We start from the raw sequence: 25,398 nt of genomic DNA on the forward strand, positions 1-25,398 counted from the left end.
CCACCAAGGAGCAGCTCTGACTAGCCTTCTCTTTTCCTCCTTACAGGGGTGCCTCCTGCTATTAAGAGCCAGCTGCTCACACACCAGAGTCCCTCTCTGTCCAGACTCTCCAGGGTGAAAGGGGAGGCAAAGCTGGGCCAGGCTGCTGGGGAAAAAGAGCCTTCTCCCAGGTGAGGCTGGGGGGGAGCCGGGGGAGGCAACTCCTGGGCCCTTCTCCTTGAGTCATCGAGCAGCTTCCCTTGGACACAGGGACTTGGTGAACTCCACAGGGGTCCCGACACATGTCCTGCTGACTGCCCTTTCCTTGCTGGGCACCCAGTTGTTGAGCAAAAGCTATAGCAGCAAATCCTCCTCTTGTGTGCTTGCAAGATGCTGGCAGTGCATCAGGTGAGCTCCACAAGCATGGCAGAACAGGGGAAGGGTAGTTACAAGGGCAGTGCTTCTGGAGATTTGACATTTCTCAAGCCATTGCACGCCCTTCTCCCCTGTAGGAAATATGCTGCCTGTGCCGGCAAGAAGATGAAAGAACTCTGCGGGCATCGCTGGCTGAGGAGCAGCTGAAGAAAGAATGGGAGAGACAGCACATGTGGGCACAGTGCAAGGCTCGTGGCGAAAGGAATGGGAGAGAGAGGGCCATGGTATGACAAGTGCTTTCAAGCACTCCAGAAGGAACCTTTCTCTTCTCTCAGGGGGCCATGTGCACACTTTTCCCCTCTTAGCTCTGCCAGGCCAAGGGCTGAGGCCTTTCACGCTGCCTTTCTGAGAGAAAGAAGGCTGCAGGGAAAGTGCCCTGAGCCTGGGGAAACCCTGCGGGGACGACTGCCCCACTGCCATGTGACAGCTCCCACATTAGCACCTGCATCTAAAACCATTCCTTGTTTCTGCTTCCCCTGTAGCAGAAGACGCAGACAGAAATGCCGAGGCTGCAGGCAGAGAGTGCTTCCTGCACGGCACTTGTGGAACTGAAAACGTCTCTGCAGATGGTACAAGGGGATATGAAACAGCAGCATGTCCTCATCCCTCACCCCCCAGAGAAGAAGGCTGAGACAGCTCCTCTGAGCAAATCAAGCACCAAGTATGTGTGGGCCAGCTCCAACAAAGGCCAGGAAAAGCTGAGCTGCAGCAGGCAGCCCAAGGAATCCAGCATGCGGGTTGCTCGGCTCTGGGCTTGGGCTCTCCATCCACCAGCTGCTTTGGAGAGGCAATAACCATGGAGAGGCCCTGCCTCCAGCCGTCCCCCTGCAGAGCCAGAGTCCTAAAGCTCCCCTGCCGCTGACAGCCATGCACCCACAGTGGAAGGAGGCTGTGCTCCCTGCTTTTGGGCAGGCGCAGGTGGGGACCTTCAGAGCCCACCTGAGAGTTTTTTTCTTCTCTGTTGCTGCAGCTGCCTTTCGGTGCGGAGTGTGCGGGTGAGGAAACAGCTGGAGAAGAGCAAGGAGGCCCTGCAGAAAGACAAGACCAAGAGCAGACCTCTGAACATCCCCGGGAATTCTGCAGAGGATCTTCTGATCTGGTAAACCTCTCCTGCAACAGCCTTCTTTCCTGGGCTCAGAAGCACCCTTGCCCTGGCCTTCCGTAGCTGCTTGGCCAAAGGTCTCCAGCCCGGCCTCACACAGCGCCTCAGCCTGGCGCTGCGTAGATTCCCTCTCACTGGCTGGGACACGAGGGGCCTCTGCAGGGCCACACAGACCCTTGGGACTCCTGCATATGCACGCTCCCCAGGACTGGGGCTGAAGGGAGCAGGGAGTGTCACTCAGCTGCCCTCACTGGAAATGAAACTTGAACCCTTTCTTTTTCTCTCCCTAGCGTTGGTGAGAAAGTCCCTGTGCTTCCGATGCCAAAGATGACACGAGCATCAAGGAAACCAGCGCGGACCCCTCGCAGCTCTGAGCAGCTGTCAGCCCAATAAAGACTGTTGCTTCCTGCTGGAGGGACCAGCACGGGCTTTGTAGTGTTCTGCTTTCACACAAACACGGAAATGTTGAGGTTGGGAGGCACCTGAAGAGGTCAGCTTGGCCAACCCCCTGCTCAAACAGGGCCACCCAGCACCAGCGTCCAAGGACCATGTCCTGTGCAGATGCCTTTCAAGTATCTCCCCTTGGGGAGGGAGACTCCACAGCCTCTCAGGGAACTTGTGCCAGGACTCGGTCACCCACACGCTACAGGAGTGTTTCCTGAGGTACAGATGGAAGCCGCTGTGTTTCTTTCTGTGCCCATCGCCTCTTGTCCTGTCCTTGGGCTCCACTGAAATGAGCCCGGCTCCATTCCCTTTGCACCCTGCCTGCAGGCATGTTGACATCCACTGATAAGATCCCCCCTGAGCTTTCTCTTCTCCAGGCTAAACAGTCCCAGCTCTCCCAGCCTCTCTTCATAAGAGAGATGCTCTGTTCCCTCAATTACCCACCTCATGATTTTTGTGGGACTGTTAAGCAGTTAAAGAAGAAACGCTTGTGGCCTCCCAGGACAGCCACAAATGCCTCCTAGCTGAGGCTGCTGCTTCACCCTTGCTGAAAGCCGGGTGCTCTTAGTATCCAGCATCAGCACCTGCCTGTGCCTGGAGAGCTGGGAAGAGCTGGGAGCTCTTGATCCTTCCAGGGTGGGACTTCCAAGGTAACAGCTCTCTGGAAACTTCTGTTTGTTCCCAGAAAAAGCCATCAAGCACCTGCCCTCACTCAGCCCAGGATTAGCAGCAAGTCTTCCTTCCCTGTTGGTACTGCTCCCAATGGAGCTTTGAAGTTAAGAGCCCCTTTTTGGAAAAAGAGTTTTCCACGACCTCTTGGGTCTGCACATAGCCAAAAAAAAGCAGAGAGAGAAAGAGAGAGAGAGTTTGAAACTTTGGAGAAAAGAAGAAAAGAAGGGAAGCCAGCAGGGCCAAACCCTATCCCAGGGACTTTAACTCAGCACACCGCAAAACTGAAGGACAGGTCGAATTTTTCGTACAAGAAAGTGAAGAGCTCTCTTTCTCTCCCACGCTCTCACAGTTTTCATTCTCTCCTCCTAAAACTCTCGGGGACTTCGATCACTCATCAGGCAGCCTTGATGCAAGTTGCTGTAAATTCTACTTGGGTCCTCTTGCTGAACTCTTGCTGCTCTTGGCTTAGAGATCCCAATGGACATGGAGATCTACAGGAGTAGATGGGAGCAGGAGGGTTCAGCTCTCTCATCTGCTTGTTGGTCACTTGTGCTCACATTATTAGCACCGTCTTCACTCTGCAGGTGCTCTGCAGGAGTCTTTTTAGACCCGTGTCCGTATCTTGAGGGTTACTTTGACAAAACCTAAACCACACCATCCTGAAGTCTACTGGACCAGGCCCATGTAATCTGCTACGTCACCTAGTGCTGAAAGCATGCGAACGAGTGAGGGTGCCACGGAGATGCCCTCCGTGTTGTGGGGTGTAATGGGTAAAGCCTTGTTTGTTCATTAAATATTGCTGATGGGAAGGTTTTCAACGGTTAACTGCTTATACCCCCAATATCCTGTTGAAGGAAAAAAACAAGTATAGGAATTTCCCGTTAACAATTGCAGTAGAAACCAGCTCCAAAAAAGGGCAAAATGGCATTCCCCCTCGCATGAGAACACACATATCAGCAGCAAAGTCACGACCCCAGCGCAGAGGAAGACGACGATCTTCATCCCCACGACCACCAGAGGACCGACGAAGACCCCCGAGCAACGGGCCTCGCAGTCGTAAGAAGACACCAGGAGGTGCCACTAAACCCGGAACTCCTAGGCTATAAATCGAGACTCTGGCGGGCTGAGGTGCACGCCGTTGGCGGAGCAGGAGACTCCCCGGCCGCCCAGCGCTGTTTTACTTATCGCTGCTTGCTGAATTGCTCAAATAAATAGAAATTCGATCTACCTTACCCATGATGTCGGGAATGATTTCTACCAAAACTAAGTAATAACATGGGGCACACACTCGTCCCTCAGGACACCTCACAGAAAACGTGCGACGTGGCCATCAAACACATGGAGACACTGAGAGAGTGCCAGGCACAAGCTCTATATTAAGTACTACTGAAGCATATCTTCTCTCTTATTTCCTTTCAAGATTTAATAAATAAATAAATGGCATTTCTAGCATTTTCTTCCCACACCCAAATGGATCGCCTTGCACGCCCCCTGGGGCACTCTCGAGGTTTGTATGGGACTGAAATGAGCAAGTCTATTTCTCAGTGCTGGGTTGCTCGGCTCGGTGGTGGCCCTACAGGAAAGACGCTGCCTGAGTGTACAGAGAGAGAGAGACAAGCTGCTCCCTGACAGGGCGGCTCCCGACCCATCCTCTGACAGCCCTGGCGGCCATTTTGCACTTCTGGTTTCCCCCCGTGGGGGGAGGCCTTGGGCTGTCCCCAGCACGGCTGTCAGTGATGGTGGGCGGCTTTTAGACCCAAAGGGCCTTTCTTTTCCTTCTAAAAGAAACTTGCTGAAGGAAACGCGCTCTCTGGAGATAGCAGTGCCACTTTTCTCCAAGTTCTGGGGGTTCCATGGTAAGTGACATGGCCTCTCACTTTGTGGGCCCTGTTTTTCGTCATCATTTGTGAGGGGCTTCTGCATCCCCCCCGATCACTGGCTGTGGCCAGGGCTTCCCCCCTGCTCGGGGCCCTGCCGCTGCTTCTGAAACCTTCCTGCAGCCTCTGGCAGCGCCTGCTGGGCGGCAGTTTGTTGGGCTTGTCAGCGTGGGATCAGCGGGCCGTGCTAGCCAGCAGCATGGCAATGGCAGCCTTGTTGCCGTCCCCAGGGCACGGCTGAAGGGGGATATTGTGGATTTGATTTCCAAGGACTGGGAGAATTTGGGACGCAGTATCCCACTTCATCCGCCGGCAGTTCGCACTGAACAAGGTGGGATTTGCAGCCTCATCCTGCCCTCTTACTCTGCTCCTTCCCAGAGCTGCCACCCCACAGAACTCCTCCTCAAGCAGAAGTAACACCCCAGCGCTAGCCTGCAAACTGCAGATGTGCCAGGGGCCACTTGCTGCTCTGGCAGTATGCACAAGAGAAGAGCCCAGCTCCAGCAGAAGGACGGGATCCGTACTGCCTGGCGCTTGTGCGTTGCCTGTGGCCAGAGTGGGCAGGCCAGCATGTAGCTGGTGCCGGTACTCAAGGCTTCCCCTACTTGTTGGGAACTCCTTGGGGGGATTTTACTGAGCTGAGGGTGTTGGCTCTGCTCTTACTAGCCCAGCTCCACTTTAGATGGCAAAAAGCAGGGAGCTGGGAAAATCCCAGCCATCGAGGCCATCTCCAGGGCTCTCCAGAATGACACTGTCTGGCACCTTCCCATGAGCAGTGGCCAAGGCATGAGGGCCCATCTTCTTGCTTGGAGAAGCCCCAGAAATACTGATCCGTGTTCCTGATTTCTTGCTTTTCAAGGTGTCACAATACCTGGGCTGGGTGCCTTCTTTGCTGTTAAACAGGAGTGGCCCATGGCAGGCTTTAAGTTCCTCGATGTAAAGAAGCCCGTCTTCCAGGTTTCGGAGCACTTTGCCAATGTTCATGGACTGCCGTATAAGAAAGAAACTTTTCCTGGTAAGAAAAGAGATGAATGTCAGGGCTCCCACGTGCGGGCTGCATGCTCAGCTGCTGCTGGGAGGGCAGTGGAGGGGTTACACAGCTCCTCCAGGAGGTCCTGAGAAAGGCCTCCCAGACATCGAGGCCATCTCCCGGGCTCTCCAGAATGATGACATCTGGCACCTTCCCACAAGCAGTGGCCAAGGCACCAGGGTCCATCTTCTCGCTTGGAGAAGCACCGCGCTGGATTTCCTGCCCCAGAAATACTGAAATACTCTTCCTGCTTTCTTGCTTTTCAGGGTATCAGAGCACCTGGGCTGGGCGTCTTCCGCACTATTAAAAAGGAGCTGCCCATGGGAGGCTTTCATCTCCTCCATGTAAAGAAGCCCATCTACCAGGTTGCAGAGAACTTTGCCAGTATTCATGGACTCCCTTACAAGAAAGAAACTTTCCATGTAAGAAGAGAGATGAACGTCAGGGTTCCCACGTGCGGGGACTTCGGGCTGCATGCCCAGTTGCTGCTGCTGAGCAGCCTGACGAGTGGAGGAGAGTCGGAGAGAGATGGAGGCCAGGAGTGCTCCCATCCTGCGCAGCGGCTGCCTGATTTTCCCAACACTCATGCACCTCCCAACACACGTGCACCTCACAGACAATGGTGAGCCTGTCAGGAGGCGCCTGAGGAATAGGCACCCGTGAATACCTCTTAAGCTGCATTTCCTTCTGGGGACAGGGACCAGGGGTCTCAGGACACGGGCACCGGCTCCCTTGGTCACCTGGCTATACTGGAGGTGTGGGCTGGCTTGCAGCTTAACCTCCCTCACCACTGCTTTCGAGGGGCTGGGAAAGTTTGGGATGCAGTATCCCACTCCATCCGACGTCAGTTCGCACTGAACAAGGTGGGCTTTGCAGACTTGTCCTCCCCTCTTACTCTACTCTTTCCCGGAGCTGCCACCCCACAGAACCCCCCCTCAAGCAGCGGAGAAACTGGGAAGCAGCGTCCCTGCGTGGGACAAATCCTGCCTACAAGTGGAGGAGGGCCGGAGAGAGATGGAGGCCAGGTGTGCTCCCATCCGGTGCTGCAGCCGCCTCATGTTCCCAACACTCGTGCACTTCCCAGACGACGGTGAGCCCATCAAGAGGTGCCCGAGGAACAGGGGACAGGAGGGAAGGGGACAGGGGGTCCCATGACACAGGCACTGGTCCCCTCAGCTGCCAGGGCTGTGCTGGAGCAGTGGGCTCTCTGGCAGCATGACCTCTCTTTCCCTTGCTTTCCAGGGATTGGGAAAGTTTGGAATGCAAGCCAGTATGTAGCCTGAGCCAGTTCTTAAGGCTTTCCCTAGGTGTTGGGAACCCCCGGGGAATTTGCTGAGCTTTGTGTGAGTGCTTTGGCTCTGCTCTCACTAGCCCAGCTCTTCTTTAGAGGACAAAAAGGACGGAGCTGGAAAACTCCCAGACATCAAGGCCGTCTCCAGGGCTCTCCAGAGTGACAATATCTGGCACCTTCCATGAGCAGTGGCCAAGGCACAAGTACCCATCATCTTGTTTGGAGAAGTCCTGCGCTGGATTTCCCGCCCCAGAAATACGGAAATTCTGTTTCTCCTTTCTTGCTTTTCAGGGTATCAGAGCACCTGGGCTGGGCGCCTTCTCCCTTATCAAACAGGAGCTGTCCATAGGGGGAGTTGAGCCCCTCCATGTCATGAAGAGGTGGCATAGAGTCCCAGGACTCCCTTCCCCACCTGTGAAGTGCTAGTGGCCAAGGAGACTCCCTTCTAGGTCAACCCACCTGCCAGCTTGCTCTGCCTTTTAGAAGTAGCACCGGATCAGGCAGGGAGGCTCATTCCCTGCCTATTTGCGTGGCCACCAAGGAGCAGCTCTGACTAGCCTTCTCTTTTCCTCCTTACAGGGGTGCCTCCTGCTATTAAGAGCCAGCTGCTCACACACCAGAGTCCCTCTCTAAGCAGACTCCCCAGGGCGACAGGGGAGGCAAAGCTGGGCCAGGCTGCTGGGGAAAAAGAGCCTTCTCCCAGGTGAGGCTGGGGGGGAGCCGGGGGAGGCAACTCCTGGGCCCTTCTCCTTGAATCATCGAGCAGCTTCCCTTGGACACAGGGACTTGGTGAACTCCACAGGGGTCCCGACACATGTCCTGCTGACTGCCCTTTCCTTGCTGGGCACCCAGTTGTTGAGCAAAAGCTATAGCAGCAAATCCTCCTCTTGTGTGCTTGCAAGATGCTGGCAGTGCATCAGGTGAGCTCCACAAGCATGGCAGAACAGGGGAAGGGTAGTTACAAGGGCAGTGCTTCTGGAGATTTGACATTTCTCAAGCCATTGCACGCCCTTCTCCCCTGTAGGAAATATGCTGCCTGTGCCGGCAAGAAGATGAAAGAACTCTGCGGGCATCGCTGGCTGAGGAGCAGCTGAAGAAAGAATGGGAGAGACAGCACATGTGGGCACAGTGCAAGGCTCGTGGCGAAAGGAATGGGAGAGAGAGGGCCATGGTATGACAAGTGCTTTCAAGCACTCCAGAAGGAACCTTTCTCTTCTCTCAGGGGGCCACGTGCACACTTTTCCCCTCTTAGCTCTGCCAGGAAGCTTCTCTCAAAGAGAAAAACCCGCCCTTCCTAAGCCTTGTTTTCCATTGTGAAGGACGAGGGCTCCTCCAAAGCCTACTGCAGTGAAAGTGTTCTTGCCCTTAGCTTCAGAGGCCGAGGGCTGAGGCCTTTCACGCTGCCTTTCTGAGAGAAAGAAGGCTGCAGGGAAAGTGCCCTGAGCCTGGGGAAACCCTGCGGGGACGACTGCCCCACTGCCATGTGACAGCTCCCACATTAGCACCTGCATCTAAAACCATTCCTTGTTTCTGCTTCCCCTGTAGCAGAAGACGCAGACAGAAATGCCGAGGCTGCAGGCAGAGAGTGCTTCCTGCACGGCACTTGTGGAACTGGAAAAGTCTCTGCAGATGGTACCAGCGGATATGAAACAGCAGCACGTCCTCATCCCTCACCCCCCAGAGAAGAAGGCTGAGACAGCTCCTCTGAGCAAATCAAGCACCAAGTAAGTGTGGGCCAGCTCCAACAAAGGCCAGGAAAAGCTGAGCTGCAGCAGGCACCCAAGGAATCCAGCATGCGGGTTGCTCGGCTCTGGGCTTGGGCTCTCCATCCCCTGGCTGCCTCGGGGAGGGAATGACTGTGGAGAGGCCCTGCCTCCAGCCGTCCCCCTGCAGACCCAAAGCCCTAAAGCTCCCCTGCTGCTGACAGTCACGCACCCACATCGGAAGGGGGCTGTGCTCCCTGCTCCTGGGACTGGGGGCAGGCAGAGTAAAGAGCCTTCTCCCAGGTGAGGCAGCTCCTGGGCTCTTGTCCTTGATTCAGTGAGCAGCTTCTTTGGACATAGAGTCTGGGCGAATTCCATAGGGGTTCTGACACACGTCCATCTCACGCCTTCTTCCTTGCTGGGCGTGTGGTTAGTGAGCAACAGCTTTTGCCAGCAAATCCTCCCCTTGTGTGCTTGCAGATTGCAAAAAAGTGTGTTAGTGATAGCCTTCTGCTCTTGGCAGCTGGCACAGCTGCAGGTGTAGGCCGGCAGCAGGGCATCAGATGCTGTGGCATCAGTGACACACCGTCATTGTGCTGCACCAGGCTCTTGGAGCTCTGTCTTTTAGGCATTGCCTTCTTTCCACAGGAGCAATCAGCCAGCCAGCTCTGTCGCGGTGCTGGAGGGCCCAACAGATGCCCAGATGTGACTGCCCTCCTCTGCAGGCCAGTCTTAGTTACTCAGAAGCTCCTTGCTTCTTTTCCCTTAGGTGTAGCCACCGAGACAAAAGAAGCCTGTGTGGCCTGGATGGTAAGCCTTTTAAACTTTCTGGGACTCCAGGGGTACCGGGTATTGAAGGTGGTAAAGCAGAAGGTGATTTACCTGGGTTATGAGGTTAGTGCCAGACAACGGGCCTCGGGGCAAGACCGCAAAGAAGCAATATGTCAAACCCCAAAACCTGAGACAATAAAGGAACTGCAAACCTTTTTGGGAATGACTGGGTGGTGCAGATTGTGGATCTATAATTATGGATTGCTTGTAAAACCGCTGTATGCGCTCAGTGCAAATGGGAACAGAAACCTCCAATGGACAAAGGAGGTCACGCGAGCCTTTGACCAGCTAAAGAGGGCTCTCATGTCAGCTCCAGCTCTGGGACTCCCAGATGTGAATAAACCATTCTTCCTCTTCTCCCATGAGAAAAAGGGGATTGCCCTGGGAATACTAGCACAGGACCTGGGCCCATATCGAAGGGCAGTTGCTTATTTTTCTAAGCAGCTGGATGCTGCCGCCAAGGGATGGTGGGGATGCCTCAGAGCCGTTGCAGCAGTGGTGCTAAATATCCAGGAAGCACACAAGTTCACCTTGGGCCAGAAAATAACTGTGCTAGTGCCTCACACAGTGTCCTTAGTGCTGGAAGTGAAGGGCGGTCACTGGCTTTCCCCACAAAGGTTAAACCAAGGGGAGCCAGTACACCATGACTACCTGGAGACCATCGAAGCTACCTACTCCAGCCATAAACTCCTTTTGATGATGTGGATGATCCTCCCATCAGCTCCACTGATGATTTGATTCCACTGATGGGAGCAGCTACGTCATCAGTGGAAAATGACATGCTGGGTATGCAGTTACCATTTGAAAAAAAGTAATAGAATCTGGACCTTTGCTGACAGATACCTCTGCACAAAAGGCCAAGATAATTGCTCTGACCCGTGCCTTACAAATAGCAAGAGGAAAGAAAATAAACATCTATACGGACTCAAGGTCTGCATTTGGAGTCGTGCACGCACACAGAGCCGTCTGGAAAGAAAGAGGACTGTTAAATTCGCAAGGGAAAAATATCAAACATGAGAAAGAGAGAATGCGCTTACTGGAAGCGGTCCAGCTACCTGAAAAGGTAGCACTCATGCGTATTAAGGCACACCAGAAGGTGAGCTCAGAACTGGAGGAAGGAAACGATCTGGCGGACAGAGAGGCAAAAGAAGCAGCAAAAGGTGAGATAGCAACTGAGGGAGCCCTAATCCCAGACGGGCAGATCCCCCTTGAAGGTAAGCCAGTATATAACAAAAAGGACAGAAAATTAATCAAAAGTCAAAAGGGAGAGTATAACCAAGAGGGATGGGCTATTACCGAAGAAGGCAAAGGGAAATTAATCATCCCCTCTAATTTGCTATGGTCACTAGTAAGGGAAGAACACCGGAGAAATCATTGGGGAATAGATTCCCTGTATAACTATCTGACTGGGAAAATTACGGCTAGGAATTTGTATGCTACTGTCACACAAGTAACCCGACAATGTGACCTCTGCCTCCAGACCAACCCCAGAAACATCCCCAAACCAAAATTGGGCCAAATCGGGAAAGGCCATGGGCCTGGACAACAATGGCAGATTGACTTTTCTGAACTTCCAAGAAAAGGGGGTATTGATATTTGTTGGTATTTACGGATACTTTTTTAGGTTGGCCAGAGGCAGTACCCACTAGAACTGCCAAAGCCCGAGAGATAACTAAGGTATTGTTACAAGAAATAATACCATGCTTCAGAGTTCCAGCCACCATGTCCTCAGACAGGGGGCCTCATTTTACCTCAAAAATAGTACAACAAATTAGTCGGCATTTGGGCATAGATTGGGAACTCCACATTCCATACCAACCTCAATCGAGTGGTCAAGTGGAGAAAATGAACCATTTGATCAAACAACAGATTGTAAGGTTAGGGCAAGAAGCTACCTTGCCCTAGCCCCAACCTCTCCTGCTAGCATTGCTGCGGATTTGGACTAAGCCCCGAACTAAAGTAAAAATAAGTCCTTTTGAAATGCTTTATGGGAAACCATACAGGGTCCAGAAGGGAATATCTACCCAGGTTGGGGAAGAGACGCTGACTACCTATATGGTGGCTTTGAGTAAGCAACTTAGAGAAACAGAAAAACATGTAGCTGGAACTCAGAGTAGAGAGCTGGATGGACCGGTGCCTGACATACAGCCTGGAGATTATGTATATGTCAAGTCTCTTGCAGAGAAAACTTTGAAACCACAGTAGGAAGGACCATACCAGGTGCTCCTTACTACCTTTACCGCAATTAAGATCATTAGGGAAGGAATTAAAGGCATTTTCTCTGTTGAAGTCTGAAAGGCTGTTTGGGACAATGCCAGTGATTTTGAGAGGAAGTTCCAATCTTGGTGGACTCTGGTAAATTTTACCTATGATCCCATTGTTAACATGGCTACTGCCTTTGTGCTTACTATACGTAATGCCACAGTTTATGTTATCCACCCCATCATTGCACTAGGATTAAACCATGAGGAGACAGTGCTCTATCCTTCAAAGCATAGAATATGGCCACAGATGGGGAGTGGGAAAAGGCAGACTGTAAATCTGGAATCATGTGTTACCCAGGAACAACAAGGATTTATCTGTGAAAGCAACACAATTGACGCTCAGGACGTATGTCTTGACACCGAGGAAGGTGTTTGCCACTTTGAAATTCATCCAAATACGAGTCAAAAGACTGTGCTTATATATTGGTCAAGGCTGTGTGTGTTTAAGAACTGCTTTGTGCTTTTTGTATATTTGAGAATATAACTCTCCCTAGCAAAAATCATTCTAACTTTTGTATTTGTAACTTTGTTGGAACTGTCGGGTGTGATATTTATATTTGGCACCAGTGCTATCCCACCAGTTGATCAAGTCTAACAACACAATGTATCACAAGTTACTACCTACACCTATTGGGATGAGCCTCACGTTAGTGAGGCAACTAGTTAAACACCAAGACCTGATCAACGTTTTAATAGGCATTCAGGAAAATGGAGAAAAGACATTAATTACTGTCCATCTCAACACCAAGGAAGTAATTAAGGTTCTACAAAGCGTGAAACAAGACGCTAGTCATCACTGGTGGGATACACTTTTCGGGCGGTCACCAACAGCAAATGGCATTCTCAATACGTTGTGTCACCCAATCAGAGTCATATTGATCTTAGTTGGTATAAGTCTTGTATACTAATCTGGAACTGGAGAATGTTATACTGGATAGCCACGCTGACTTCTTTGTCATGCGTCCATGGTATGGCACTGAGTGATCAGTACCGAAGAAGCTGAGAATCTTTGCCATGAGTAAAAGAATTTACTCATCTTCTAGAAAAGGGGGGACTGAAGCCAGGGACAGAAGAATGGGGGTTTGCTTAATCCCAAAGCGGGGATAGGTTATGCATACGTATAGGCGTATTGGGAAACTTCACGCATATGTAATTCCTTACTGCATATAACCAAAGTTGCTGGCGATAACCAGAGCTGCTAAACGGGGACGACCGCAACATGGCGCCTGGCGGGAGCCGGCCGCCAGGCCAAAATGGCGGCGGGAGCCCTTCCTGCTCTGTGCGCTATGGCTCCTCCCCTGCTCGCCGTCCCTCCGAGGACTGCACTTCCCAGCGCTGCCCGCGGGCCCGACCGGAGGAGGGCGGTGCGGCGGGCGGTGCCTGGTGCGGGGCTGCGGCGATGAGGGGCGGCGGGCGCCGCGTTGCCCTCCTCGCCTCCGGGGCCGCCTCCCGGCCGGCCCCGCTCCCCCCTCAGCCGCCTCGGGCCGCGCTCCCTCCGGTTCCTCGGAGAGGTGAGAGGCGGCCGAGGGGCCCTGGTTTGGTTCGCGGCCCGCTGGGAGCCGCCGACCCGATGGCCGAGCCCCGGGAGCCGCCTGGTGACACGGGGCTGAGGCGGCAGGAGGGGGCCTCGGGCTGGGGGTTGTGGTGGGGGGGAGCCGGGCCCTCAGCGGGGGCCACCCCCCTGGAGGGGGTCGTGGGGGCCTCTCTGGGGGGAGCACAGAATGGCTGCCGGGGGAGGAGGTGCCCTCAGGAGCTGGGGGGGCTGGTAGCAGCTCTCTGGTGCAGAAGGAGCAGTAGAAGTCAGCAGAGGGGCACGGAAAGGTGTGTCCAGAGTGCCGGCAGGTTGTGCCAGCTGTGTGGCTTGGAGAGGCTGCAAGCAAGGAGAGAGGCGTCAGTGCCACTGGAGGCTGTTGTCGAAAAGCTCATGGTGGCGGCTTGGGAAAAGGGAGCTAGCAGTGTGATGTGGAGGTGCTGCAGATAATGGTGTGTGGAAACATCACGGGCTCCTGAAGACAGCCTTGGGTTGAGAGTTGTGCCACAAGGCAAGAATACAGGAGTGGAGCCAAAGGGGAAAAAAACAGCTTGCTTAGGCTGTCATAAGATTTATGCTGTAGTATTAGCTGTTTTTGAGAGAGACTGTGTCAGACATGTGTAACACAGAATCACAGTTTGTGTTGGAAGACCTTCAAGTTCCAAGCCTCCCTACACCTCTCACCACACCAGGTTGCTCAAAGCCCATCCAGCCTGGCCTTGAACACCTCCAGGGATGGGGCATCCACAGCTTCTCTGGGCAACGTGTGTCAGTGCTTCACCACCCTCACTGTTTTAAAAAAAAAAAAAATCTATCTTATGTCCAATCAAAACGTACCCTCTTTCAATAAAACCATTGCCCCTTGTCCTGTTGCTGCAGGCCCTGGTAAACCCAGTGAAAATAAATCGGCACGTTTAGCAAAGAGATCCATAATTGAAAGCTGTTATGACTCAGTTGGGGGGTGTGTTAAGTTTTGGAGTTACTTGTAATGAATTGTATGTAGTTCATGTATGTAAACACACTTTTTTTCCTTTCTCTCATTTTAAATCTAACATGGACTTTGATTTGGATATTACAGCTGTCTTAGTTTAAGTCACCTCTTTAGAGTAGATAAAAGGCAGCACATACCTTAATTTATCTAACAGTGACACAGCATAACTTCCTTTTTGTTTAAATGATAAAAAGCATTCAAGTAAATATCTAAATAAGAGAGAAAACAGTTCCATTAAGGGAAAGAGCCAGTGAGGTTTTAAGTAAACGTGCATTTAGAAGTAACAGAGTGTTTTAGATAGCAAAGATTCTGTCAGAATGAAATCAGCGACATGTATGATGAGATGACGTCATGATGATGAAAAACTGAAAAGTATCCTTGAAATAAAGGCGGAGAAGCTAAAAACATCATGTGGGAAAGTACTTACATAATAAGCAGGGTGGGTCTTGAGCTAAGGAGATCTAGGATGTGTTAGGTACAAGCATCGCTTTTTCACCCAGTTGCTGGTGAACCAACAAATTAATTCTGAATGTTAGATCTGTGTAAGGTGCGTGTACCTTTATCTGTACGCGTGGCACTCTGCTGGGTAGCAGTAGAAGAATGTGTAAAGAGAATATAGTTGAGGGATACTGTGAAGAACCAAACGAATGTTAACTATAACCAGCAGAAACTGCCAGTGTGTTGGAAAGCTAATGTTTTAAAAGATGAGAAACATCACTTAAATCAGGTTTCTACTATTGTTGTTACTTGTGGTAGTTTTATTTCTTGTGTATCAGGATGCTTGTCCTGCATGGCTCTCCAGTTAAAATTAAAATTAACGCACTTAAAATTGATGTGCAAGTCCTGTGTGGTATAAATTTCCGAACAAAAAGGGACTGGTGGCTTCTGATATGTGCTATAACCAGGGAATCAAAAGGACCCAGCTTTTTGTTGCAACTTCCACGTGGCTTTGCTACGATGAAAGAAAATTACCATATTGCACGATAAACCAATCGGGTGAAGTTTAAAATACATGTTTGTCACTTCCAGGTTTTGCTGCCACACTCCTTAGGAATTCATACGATGTTAGAAGAGTTGAAATCACTCCACTGGAGCAGAGGAGAGTGACTTTTGATACTCATGCCTTAGTGCAGGATCTGGAAGCCCATGGTAAGTGATGTCTGTTAAATAATTCACAGAAAAACTTTGAATTTAAGTACTATAACTTTGAGCGCTATCGGTTTTCCCAAATTACGGGTACTTTATGTTTAAAAGTTTTGGAAGCCTCTAGCTGAGTCTGGTGCAGGAGAGGCATCTGATACTCTTTGATGCTTCTGTAACCATACAAATAAACTCGTACATTAAATTTACCTTTTTTGTAGCTATAGGTAAGTTTACATAGCATCTTCCAGCTGAGGAGCATAATATATTTGACAAATGGAGAGCGGTGGTGGTGATTGAAGAACTGTTTTCTGGTTAAAAAAAAAAAAAAAAAAAAGCAGCTTTATTTGAAGAACTTTCTACTGGCTGCTAATAGTAACTTTTTTTTCCTAATTGTGAATATTTCCAGCAGCATTGTGCTGTAATACATCCTTAATGCCTGTTCTTTTATTTAGTGAATGTGGCTGTCTTTTGGCAGCTGAAAGGTCTGTCTAGCCCAGGGTTCTGTCCCTTAGCAGGACTGTGAGTCTTTGTCTGCAGAAGAGTGTAAAAATGGGGCAGATGAGTGGCACGTCCCCTTGTACCTTCTAGGCCTCCAGCTGCTCTCACCTTGGAGGTATTTTGTGCTGGGTATGAGTTTTGGTGACCTCCAAGGGAATTCCTTTCATAAGTTTATTAAGCCCCTGAGCTACTATGGGTTGGTTAGTACCCACAACATCCTTTCTCATGCAGTTTCAGAAGTCCACTCATTGTGTGGAAAAATACTTCCTTTTGTTTATGTAGAACCTGGCTTCCACTGTGTTAATCTGATGCCCCTCAGTCCTTTTGAAGGAAGGAGGAATGAACATTTGATCTCTCACGTCACTTAAGATTATGTAAACGTATGTCATGTTCCTCCATCTTTTTTTATTTTTCCAAACAGAAGATTCTTAGTTCATTGGATTTTCCCAAGCAGTAGCTGCCTCACAGGGGAAGGAACAGAGCTGCTGGCATTACCTGACAACTGGATGTCCCATGGATTTGAAAACTGACATTTCATCTATTTCGTTCTCTACTCTTTTTTTTTTTTCTAAGTAATTCCTAAAGTTTGGTTTGCTCTGTTGATCCTTCTAAGCATTGAGCTGATGTCTTTGTCAGACTATCAATTCTCTATTACGATTCCTAGATCTTTCTCCTAAGTGACAGCTGCAACTTTATCCAATTGAGTTAGGATTTTTTCCACTGTTAAGATCTACTAATAATGTGTCTTAGTACTTAGAAGACTCTTAAGAGTACGCTAATATTTTTGTTGTTGTTTTTGTTTGTTTGTTGCATGTGTATCAGACTTGTCAGCCCCTAGTTCGTTACATCTCTTCTGGAATTATTGTTAGAACTGATGTTGTGTTTGTCGCTTTCCAGTACTTGAGGAGTCAGGATAGCTTGTTAGATGTTACTTGTCCTGAGTACTAATTCAGCTATTTCTTTTCCTAGTTCCTTTAGAACACAAGGTGAAGTCTGTCTGATGCTGGTCCGCTGTTGTTAATCAGTTTATTAGTTTGTTCCATAACTACTGCAACTACTGCAACCCTTCAGTATCACAGTGACAGGGCTGTAAAGGTAAAAGTTGAAGAAATCCCAGAGCTAAGAGATGCTTTTAATGTTTGTCAGACTTGCTGCAGGCAGTTTTCAGGCTTCCCTGAAGAAATGTGAAGCAGCAAGGAAGAATAGAGGAAAAACAAAATAATGAATTAGCAAGAACCTAGGCAACCCTGAAAATTCAGAGAAACTGAAGCGATGCAACCACACCTCTTAGTGGAAGGAAAATGTCATAAAGCATGAGAGCTTTTTTAGTAATACAAACCAGTGGTGCAGTTTGATTCCAGTACTTAGAAGAGTTCAGTGACGTTTTTCTCAATAATTTGCCTTGAAAGCATATTTCAATGAAAAGTTAATTGATCCCAAGCTGGGAAATGGAGCAACCGAAATACAACACATCAGAGAGATTGCTGGAAATAGATTGTTAGGGTCAAAGCCCTCAGTACTGAATCAGATGTGACTAACGTGGCAGCTTTTTTTTTTTTTGCAGAAGTTTATAATAAAGTAAAATTTTGCTCAATTATTTTTATAATGCATGAGCGGTTAAACATGGTACGGAAATTCGGTAGTCCCATCAGCTGCTTGCAAAGACTGTTTCAGTGTGTTAAAAGTTAATGCTCTTCAGGTTTTTGCAGCATTGTCTGTTTATTTTATGTAGTGAGATGTCACAGTGACCAAGTTCCACCATCAGTTTTCCGTAATTGTGTGATTTCCCATTTGCCACTGTAGTTAGGTACAGCACTTGAGTGTCCCAATTTATTGTGTACCTCTTGCTCTACTCATCGTCCAGCTTTCTAATGTTACCTTAATTTGTCATCCTTCAACTGTTTTTCAGGCTTTGCAAAAGAACAAGCAGAGACCATTGTATCGGCGTTAATCACCCTGTCGAATGTCAGTTTAGACACGGTCTATAAGGATATGGTCACCCAGGCTCAGCAGGTAAGAACTTATTTACGGTGTGTATAAATATTCAACACTGTGTGAGTATAATGGCACGTGTCCATATTTAAAGGACAAGTGAGCAACTCTGTAGTACTATAAATACCTTACTGAGCTAGGTTTCAAGGTGATGCTAAGAATTTTAATACCTTACACCTTTCGTCTCACAGAAGTGCTTTCCAAGTGCAGCCACAATGTATTGGTTTAATACAAAGCGTGCTGCTTTAGCTGCCAAGAAGCTCTGAGGTAAATCCAAGATTTTAACTACTTTGCAACAGGTCAGGGCAGAAGAGAAATGTAGGGAGTTCTTGAGAGATAACAAAACCACCTAAAATAGCAGAAAATTGTCAGTGTTTTTACTGAACATTAGTAAAGATGCCGATTCTGTTCGCAGATATCCTGTATTTTCCTGTCTTCTTGTTCATCAAATGAAAACTATTATTAAAAGTGTGATTTTACTCCTGCATTTCAGTCTCTAGGCTACATCTGCTGTAAACACAGAACATGGCTGGGACGTGGTTCCCAGACACCACCACATGGTTATCCAGAGACGTAAACACTTAGTGCAGCCCCTTGGCAGCTATCAGTCTCCTGACCTGGGCACACCGTAACAGAAAGTATAGGGCCAGCAACTGTTCCCACAAGGTAGGGTTGGCAGGGGCACCACGTTTTAGAAGGAAGAGATTTTAGCCATCGAGATGTTATCTGTGGCGTGTCAGTTGCCCTCAGGGACAGCAAGTAGGCTCAGACTGGCTTAGTTTTTTGCATACACCTAGCTGTTTGTGCTGGACCAGCCGACACCTCCGCCTGTATTTGAGCACAGCGACGAGTTATCTCCTTTGCTCAGACATTCAGGCTCACGTTTATGAACGTGTTTCGAGGCAGCAAATCAGTTAAGTAACATGACTGTTCCTTCTGTTGATAATAGAGGTGGTGACAAGTTTCATTTTAACAAATTGCCGAAATAAAAAGAACTTTAGCTTTTTCCTGTAGGCTAAACATCTGGGCCAGTATAATAAAGATCTGATGCACAGTAATGTTTTTAATAATTAGTCAGGAAGGCTGTGCAAGCTAAAATTATGTGCCATTCTTCTTCAATGAGTTAATGCAATTAAACATACATTGCTATTTTATTTAAACTGCTGAGCCTTACTTGCACAGATTTTTATCTTACTGGCATTTGTGCTTAACAACAGTTACTTAACTTTTTCCTATAAGTCTCAAAGATAAGACAAGAACTTGTCTCTGTTTTTCCGTCAAAAGGGAAACATTTCTGTTTGGAGTTCCTAATACACGTTTTAAAAAAAGTCAGTATCACAAATACAACTTCTGTGGAATTGTGTAGGTAGAAACAGTTTTTTAAAGTGTGGTCAGTGTCCAGGTTGAGTGTTTTAACATGAGATGAGGAAACTGGCACTGTTTAATCTTTGTTGGTGACACGGACAGTGGGATGGAGTGCACCCTCAGCAGGTTTGCCGATGACACCAAGCTGTGCAGTGCGGTCGAAACACCGGAGGGAAGGGATGCCATCCAGAGGGACCTGGACAGGCCTGAGAGGTTGGGCTATGTGAACCTCAAGAGGTTCAACAAGGCCAAGTGCAAGGTCCTGCACGTGGGCCGGGGCAATCCCAAGCACAAATACAGGCTGGGCAGGGAATGGATTGAGAGCAGCCCTGAGGAGAAGGACCTGGGGGTGCTGGTGGATGAGAAGCTCGACATGAGCTGGCAATGTGTGCTTGCAGCCCAGAAAGCCAGCTGTATCCTGGGCTGCATCTAAAGCAGCGTGGCCATCAGAGCGAGGGAGGGGATTGTCCCCTCTGCTCTGCTCTCGTGAGACCTCCCCTGGAGCCCTGCTTTCAGCTCTGGGGCCCAAGAAGGACAAGGTAGTATTAGAACAAGTCCAGAGGAGGGTCATGAGGATGATCAAGGGGCTGGAGCACCTCTCCTGTGAAGGCAGGCTGAGGGAGTTGGGGTTGTTCAGCCTGGAGAAGAGAAGGCTCCGGGGAGACCTTACAGCGGCCTGCCAGTACCTGAAGCGGGCTACAGGAAAGCTGGGGAGGGACTCTTTGTCAGGGGGTGCAGTGACAGGACAAGGGGGAATGGCTTTAAACTACAAGAGGGTAGGTTTACATCAGGTATGAGGAGGAAATTCTTCACTCAGAGGGTGGCAAGGCAGTGGAACAGGCTGCCCAGACAGAGAAGCTGTGGTTGCCCCCTAAGTGCTTATTTAGGAACTGGATTCAAACTTCCAACTTGTTTTATAGGCTACTGAACGTTCATTGAAAATGGAAGGACAAATCTGAATTTTTTGTTTCACTTCGTAAACACTTAGACTTAGATACCCCTGGCTTTTTTGCTTAAATTCAGAGTTAACATAAAAGCAACTGGAAAAAACACCAACTGCTTTTCTTGAGTCTGTCAAAAAAACAGTTGCAGCTATGAAATTCTATTATTCTGTCACTTTCCTGTTGGAGAGCCTTCACATTTTTGTGCTTTGCTGTAGCTAATTTCATAAGTTTAAACAAAAAAATCTTTTCTTATTGGAAAGTGTGAAATTTAATCATTGACATATTTATTTTTTTTTTGTTTCTAAGGAAATAACTTTACAGCAGATAATGGCACATTTGGACTCCATTCGAAAAGATATGGTTATTCTGGAAAAAAGTGAATTTGCAAACTTGAGAGCGGAGAATGAGGTACTAATAAATACTTTTAATTAAGCAGTTAAATTGTAGTTCATTTAGTGTAATTAAATTGGATTATATCTGTTTTATATTTCTGTTTGCAAAATATTTACATAGGATTAATTATGGATGCTTTTTACCAGAGTTGAAATGTTTGTATGTTGCAACTTCTGGGATCATATAAATGTATATTTCACTTCATACAACTTGCTTAATTCTTCTGGAAAGAAAAAAAAAATGTTCACATCTTAGGATCATCTTTTGTATTGGGTGATTCTAGTAGCCTTGTCACCATTAACAGTACAATCCAGGGAGAGCAGTCAGCCATTTCCTTGCAACAATTTAATTAAACTGGTGATTTAGACGTTTTAGTTTTGCCTGACAGCATTTTAGTGTTTTTCTGCTCTCTTTAGTCTGAGAATCACAAGATCTTCATTGTATGTTTTCACAAAACGATTCCTTCGTTTTGGGAAAAATTTCCAGCAGATTATATCTGGCTGTATAGATACACTACATAGAATACAGATAATCTATAGGATGTAGATTAAATAGCCTAACTACTGTAACTAGGAACAAATTGCTCTATTGGGAGAAAGATCGTGGAAGAGTAATCACATGCAGTAGTAACGCAGAACTGATTGGCTTGGACAGCATTTTTCTGACTTTATTAAAAACTTTTTTTCCTCTTCATCTAGAAAATGAAAATTGAATTAGATCAAGTTAAACAGCAGTTAATGGTGAGTAATCAGCAAGTAGCTATACACCCATGCTGGGGGAAGTAAATAGTTATTTTCATTATCTTTTTTTGTTTTACAGAATGAAACCGGTAAAATCCGAGCTGACAGTAAGCTAGATATAAACCTGGAGAGGAGCAGAGTGACAGATATGGTAAGCTGGTCTGTGAAGATACTCTGCCCAGTTTTATGCCATTTTCTCTTGCTACAATTGTAATTTATCTTTTATCCACAGTTTACAGATCAAGAGAGGAAATTGATGGAAGCAACTACAGAGTTTCATAAAAAAGTAAGTAGTGAATAAAGGCCATTTTATATTGAGCAGGGTAGTTACACATTGCACGTTGCATGAACACACAACTTTTGTGAAGCTTAATACATACTTGAAAGTAGTAAAACAAAATGTCAGCATGTATCACATACGCATGTTGTACGTGTTTATTGCTTCAGCATGGGGGATTTGTGCTGAACATCACCCAAGCAGAAGGCGTACAAGACTTGTCCCTCGCTTCCAGAGTGCCTTTATGTAGGCTGTTACAGGTGGGCGTGCACCAGCTTGCTGCCTTCCCCAGCGCTACGGGATGAGCTGGTCAGCCCTGCCAGCGGGATGGTTCAGATACCTACAGCCAAGCAAGTTTCAAGAGCTGGTAAAGCCTCTTTGAAGGCACTGAAGTCTAAGAGGCTGATGATGGATGTTTCCTGTCTTCAGCATCTTATCCATTTCCCAGATATGGCTTGTGAATTCTTAAACCTTTGTTCAGCAAAAATTCAGGGGCACTATCTGCACATTGTAGAATGCCTCCTTTAGGAGGCAGTTGGCAAATCAGAGATAAAACTCAGATCATACGGATTTGTTTCTCTTTTTCTGTCTCCATCCTTAATATCCTTCCTGTATTGTATTAAATGCTGTTCTGTGTTTTCAAAGATCACTTAGCAATTAACTATTTTACTTCACTGATAGGTTGGAAATTTTTTTCTTGTTGCTGGTAGCATGGTATTCCTATTTGTTTTTGCAAAGCTGACAGGGCCTGAGATCATCGTCAGATATATGCCCTCTTTTAATGTTTCAGGATTCAAGTACCAACAGCGTTATTTCGGAAATCAGCAATAAAATTGACACTGAAATAGCTTCCTTAAAAACACTGATGGAATCGAATAAACTTGATACGATACGTTACTTGGCAGGTATGTGATAGACGAGGAGGTGAGTGCCAGGGAGTATATGTGTAAAATTTTATTCAAGACTTGCTCAAGATGACATGACAAGTGAATTCAAGAAGTCAGCTGCGTAGCAGCTGATAACTGGAATTGGGTGGGGGCTCCCCCCCCCCCCCAGTGACTGAAAGAAATGGAACACAGAGCACGGAAGAGGTGAGAACACAACAAACACTGCAGCTGGAGTATGATTGTGCCCCAAACTGGGATTAGGAGGAACATGGACATTTTTAAAAAAAAAAAAAAAAAAAGGGAGGGGGGAAGAAATCAAAATACCCTGTCTAGTCTGACAGTTCATGTGGCAGGGTTGCTTCAAAAGTTTTCCAGAGGTTGCTTAGGAATGCTAGCAAGCTTTGAGGATTAGCCTGAGAGTGACCGGTTCTGTCTCCCATTCTGACTTCCACAGGAACAGTTTCGCTGTGGCAGTACGGGTACTTTCCTCTACAGAGCAGAACAAATTTAAGTCTGATTTGAGATGGAGTTTTCAATATATAACCAATGAAATCTGTATTTCATTGGAGCTGGATAAGAAGACAGTTACACATATTTGGAAATAAGAACAAGTTCAGAGGGAAATGTAATTAACTTTATTCTAACACTAACTGAAACACTGGTTCAACAAATCTGGAAGACAACTCATCAGACTTCAGAGATGATATCCTAGTGTCATGTCAAATGTGTGTTGTCATTTTGCTCAGTGGAAGATCTTTTTAATTATGTTTAATGAAAGACCTGATACAGCCATCTATCCTGTTACAGAGTTCCGGATAGATGGGCAATGATAGTAAAAATCACTATAGTCTGTTGTGCTCTGTTATCCACTGTGACTGTTCCTGAAAAAATGGTTCTGCAGGCTGCTGAGTTTGATCTCGACTCACTGTCTAGGCAGTGCTACCGTGCAGGATTTTGCACCTAAGACAAGTCATTGTTTTCCAGAATTTTCACAGCTGTAACAATCGAAGTTTAGGAAGCAGTACTCTAGAGTTATCCTTCCATATGTTTGCACTTAATTTCCTGTATTTAAAAGGTGATACAATTTAGCATTCATCTAATTACTACTTTTTTTTTTTTAACAGCTTCGGTATTCACTTGCTTAGCAATAGCACTGGGATTTTACAGGTTCTGGAAGTAGATCTAAATGGAATGAGAGCATCAAATACAGATGGAGAAAAGGCCACCCGAGCAACATCAACTAGACAATCACGTTTGAGCTTAGATAACTTTGGTACCTTTTTGTTTTGATATTCTTACTGCGCACTAAAGTGTTTTCTGACTCTGTAACACTAAAGATCAAAATAATTGAGTGGGGAGTAGGCAAATAATAGTAATATTTCATTGTCCCCTATTGAATAATGTATTTATTTCAAAATACTTCTATATAAAATCAGAAAGTGTTTCCTAATGGGTTTTCGAATCAAGTCTGTTGTCTTTTAGAACACTTCCAGTGCTCTCAGCTCCACTCAAACTGGAGATACTAAACACTTGACATGCCCATGAAAATATGGGACTACTGTTTCCGAATTAGTATTACCAACACGGGGGAATTCCAGCAGATCTACCCTGACCAAGCAAAGTAATCTGAAATGTCGGAGCTGGATGTTTGCCCGTAGTCTGTTCCTCTCTTTTCTGGTGGGTTGAAGCTTGGTCCTTTGGTTTTATATTTTCATAAATAAATAGGAATATATATACATATATATAAAAAACGCACTCCAAGGCCTTTACTAAAGAATCCTTGTTCTTCTTGAAGAATGGTTTACATACAGTTAAAATCTCATGTGAAACCAAAATGTCTCTACAGATCTAGTTATTTTTAATATCTCTTCCAATTTCTGTAACCCTAGAGGCCAGTTCTCCAATGGGAAAATTTGTCTCCCTCTTTCTGAGGGGAAATGCCTCTGTTCTCACCAACTGCATACAGCCCTGGGACCGACAAGTGCTCTTAACTCCTCCATTCAAGGAGTACTGAGTATTTCCAATAAACCTTTGTGTGTTTTGTGGGTATAAAATCTGGCTTGTGACACAGAAACTCAACACCTCGGATAGTGTTGCTGTGGCTCCGGTTGTCCTGCTCCCATCTCCATGCTCCTCTGGAGTGGTCCGTAACGCTGTGAGGCAGGCTCGACCTTCAGGTGGTGATGATCCCTCCTCTGCTTTCTGCAAGGCCTTCGCAGCTCTAGTTGCAGAGGTGGGATGTAAAGGTTGGGTGCCTTCCCAAACTGAAGCAGTCACGTCTTGAGTACAAATGTCTATGCTTAGGTAGATTTCTTTTAATAATAAAAAAAGCCCTTCCTGGACTAAACTTTATCAGAATAAGCCCTTTATGGGGTACAGAGTTTATAGTACTGTATAGTGGCAACTTTTGTATTGCGGTTCTGTTTGCAGTTGAACTTGGTGGTATCCTGCAAATTCTTGTATTCTGTGCATGACATTATGTATTTAACATCTACATTTATGAAAATAAAATTAATTTCTTGTATTTGCTGTCTGAGAGACTTGAATACAGATTACCAGATTGTAAAAATGCAGGGTCTATAATGAGCACAGTGCTGTTGTGTTGAGAAATGAGGCTGCTTTTTCTGTTGTGTGTGTTAGTGACATAGGCACAGGTACCAGCAGCAAGGACTTCAGGCAGTGACTCGTCTCATGTAACTGCAGCATATTCAAATCCATCCTATTATGAGTTATAACCATTTCTGAAGTTCTCTGAAAGACCTGTGTTCATCTTTTGAACTGTTCCTACATGAGAATAGCTCCAGCAATGATGTATGAAATTTTATCTACTACAGCTTCTTACCATCACCCCCCTACACCTTGAGGAGAGCTCCAGAGACTGGATTTTTTCCTCTTTGTCTCTGTAACGAGGCTTATGCTGTTCTGTAGCAAGCCTCTCCCCCAGTCTTGTGTATGCACACAAATACAATTTGATTTTTTTCAGTAATTTCGAAACTTACAGAGATTGTT

General features: G+C 47.2%; 1 protein-coding gene and 1 long non-coding RNA gene across 2 annotated transcripts in view; one reads left to right on the forward strand and one right to left on the reverse strand.

The window, feature by feature from the left end:
- LOC308183180 overlaps nt 1-20,368 on the reverse strand; it is a 441,868-nt gene extending 421,500 nt beyond the window's left edge. The window contains exon 1 of the long non-coding RNA XR_013942326.1: nt 19,919-20,368. This is a non-coding gene — a long non-coding RNA (uncharacterized lncRNA). The remainder of the gene's footprint in view (nt 1-19,918) is intronic.
- Nucleotides 12,267-24,913, forward strand: CCDC90B (coiled-coil domain containing 90B). The gene is made up of 9 exons (XM_080568814.1): nt 12,267-13,139; nt 15,180-15,299; nt 17,701-17,804; nt 20,399-20,500; nt 21,184-21,225; nt 21,305-21,376; nt 21,458-21,511; nt 22,293-22,407; nt 23,514-24,913. Exons 1-9 carry the CDS (start codon nt 12,848-12,850, stop codon nt 23,567-23,569), a joined length of 957 nt encoding a protein of 318 aa, XP_080424940.1. The 5' UTR covers nt 12,267-12,847; the 3' UTR covers nt 23,570-24,913.
- The last annotated feature ends 485 nt before the right edge of the window (nt 24,914-25,398 follow it).

The sequence above is a fragment of the Anser brachyrhynchus genome (assembly GCF_964034855.1).
Source record: "Anser brachyrhynchus genome assembly, chromosome: 1".
In the NCBI taxonomy this organism is placed as follows: Eukaryota; Metazoa; Chordata; class Aves; order Anseriformes; family Anatidae; genus Anser; species Anser brachyrhynchus.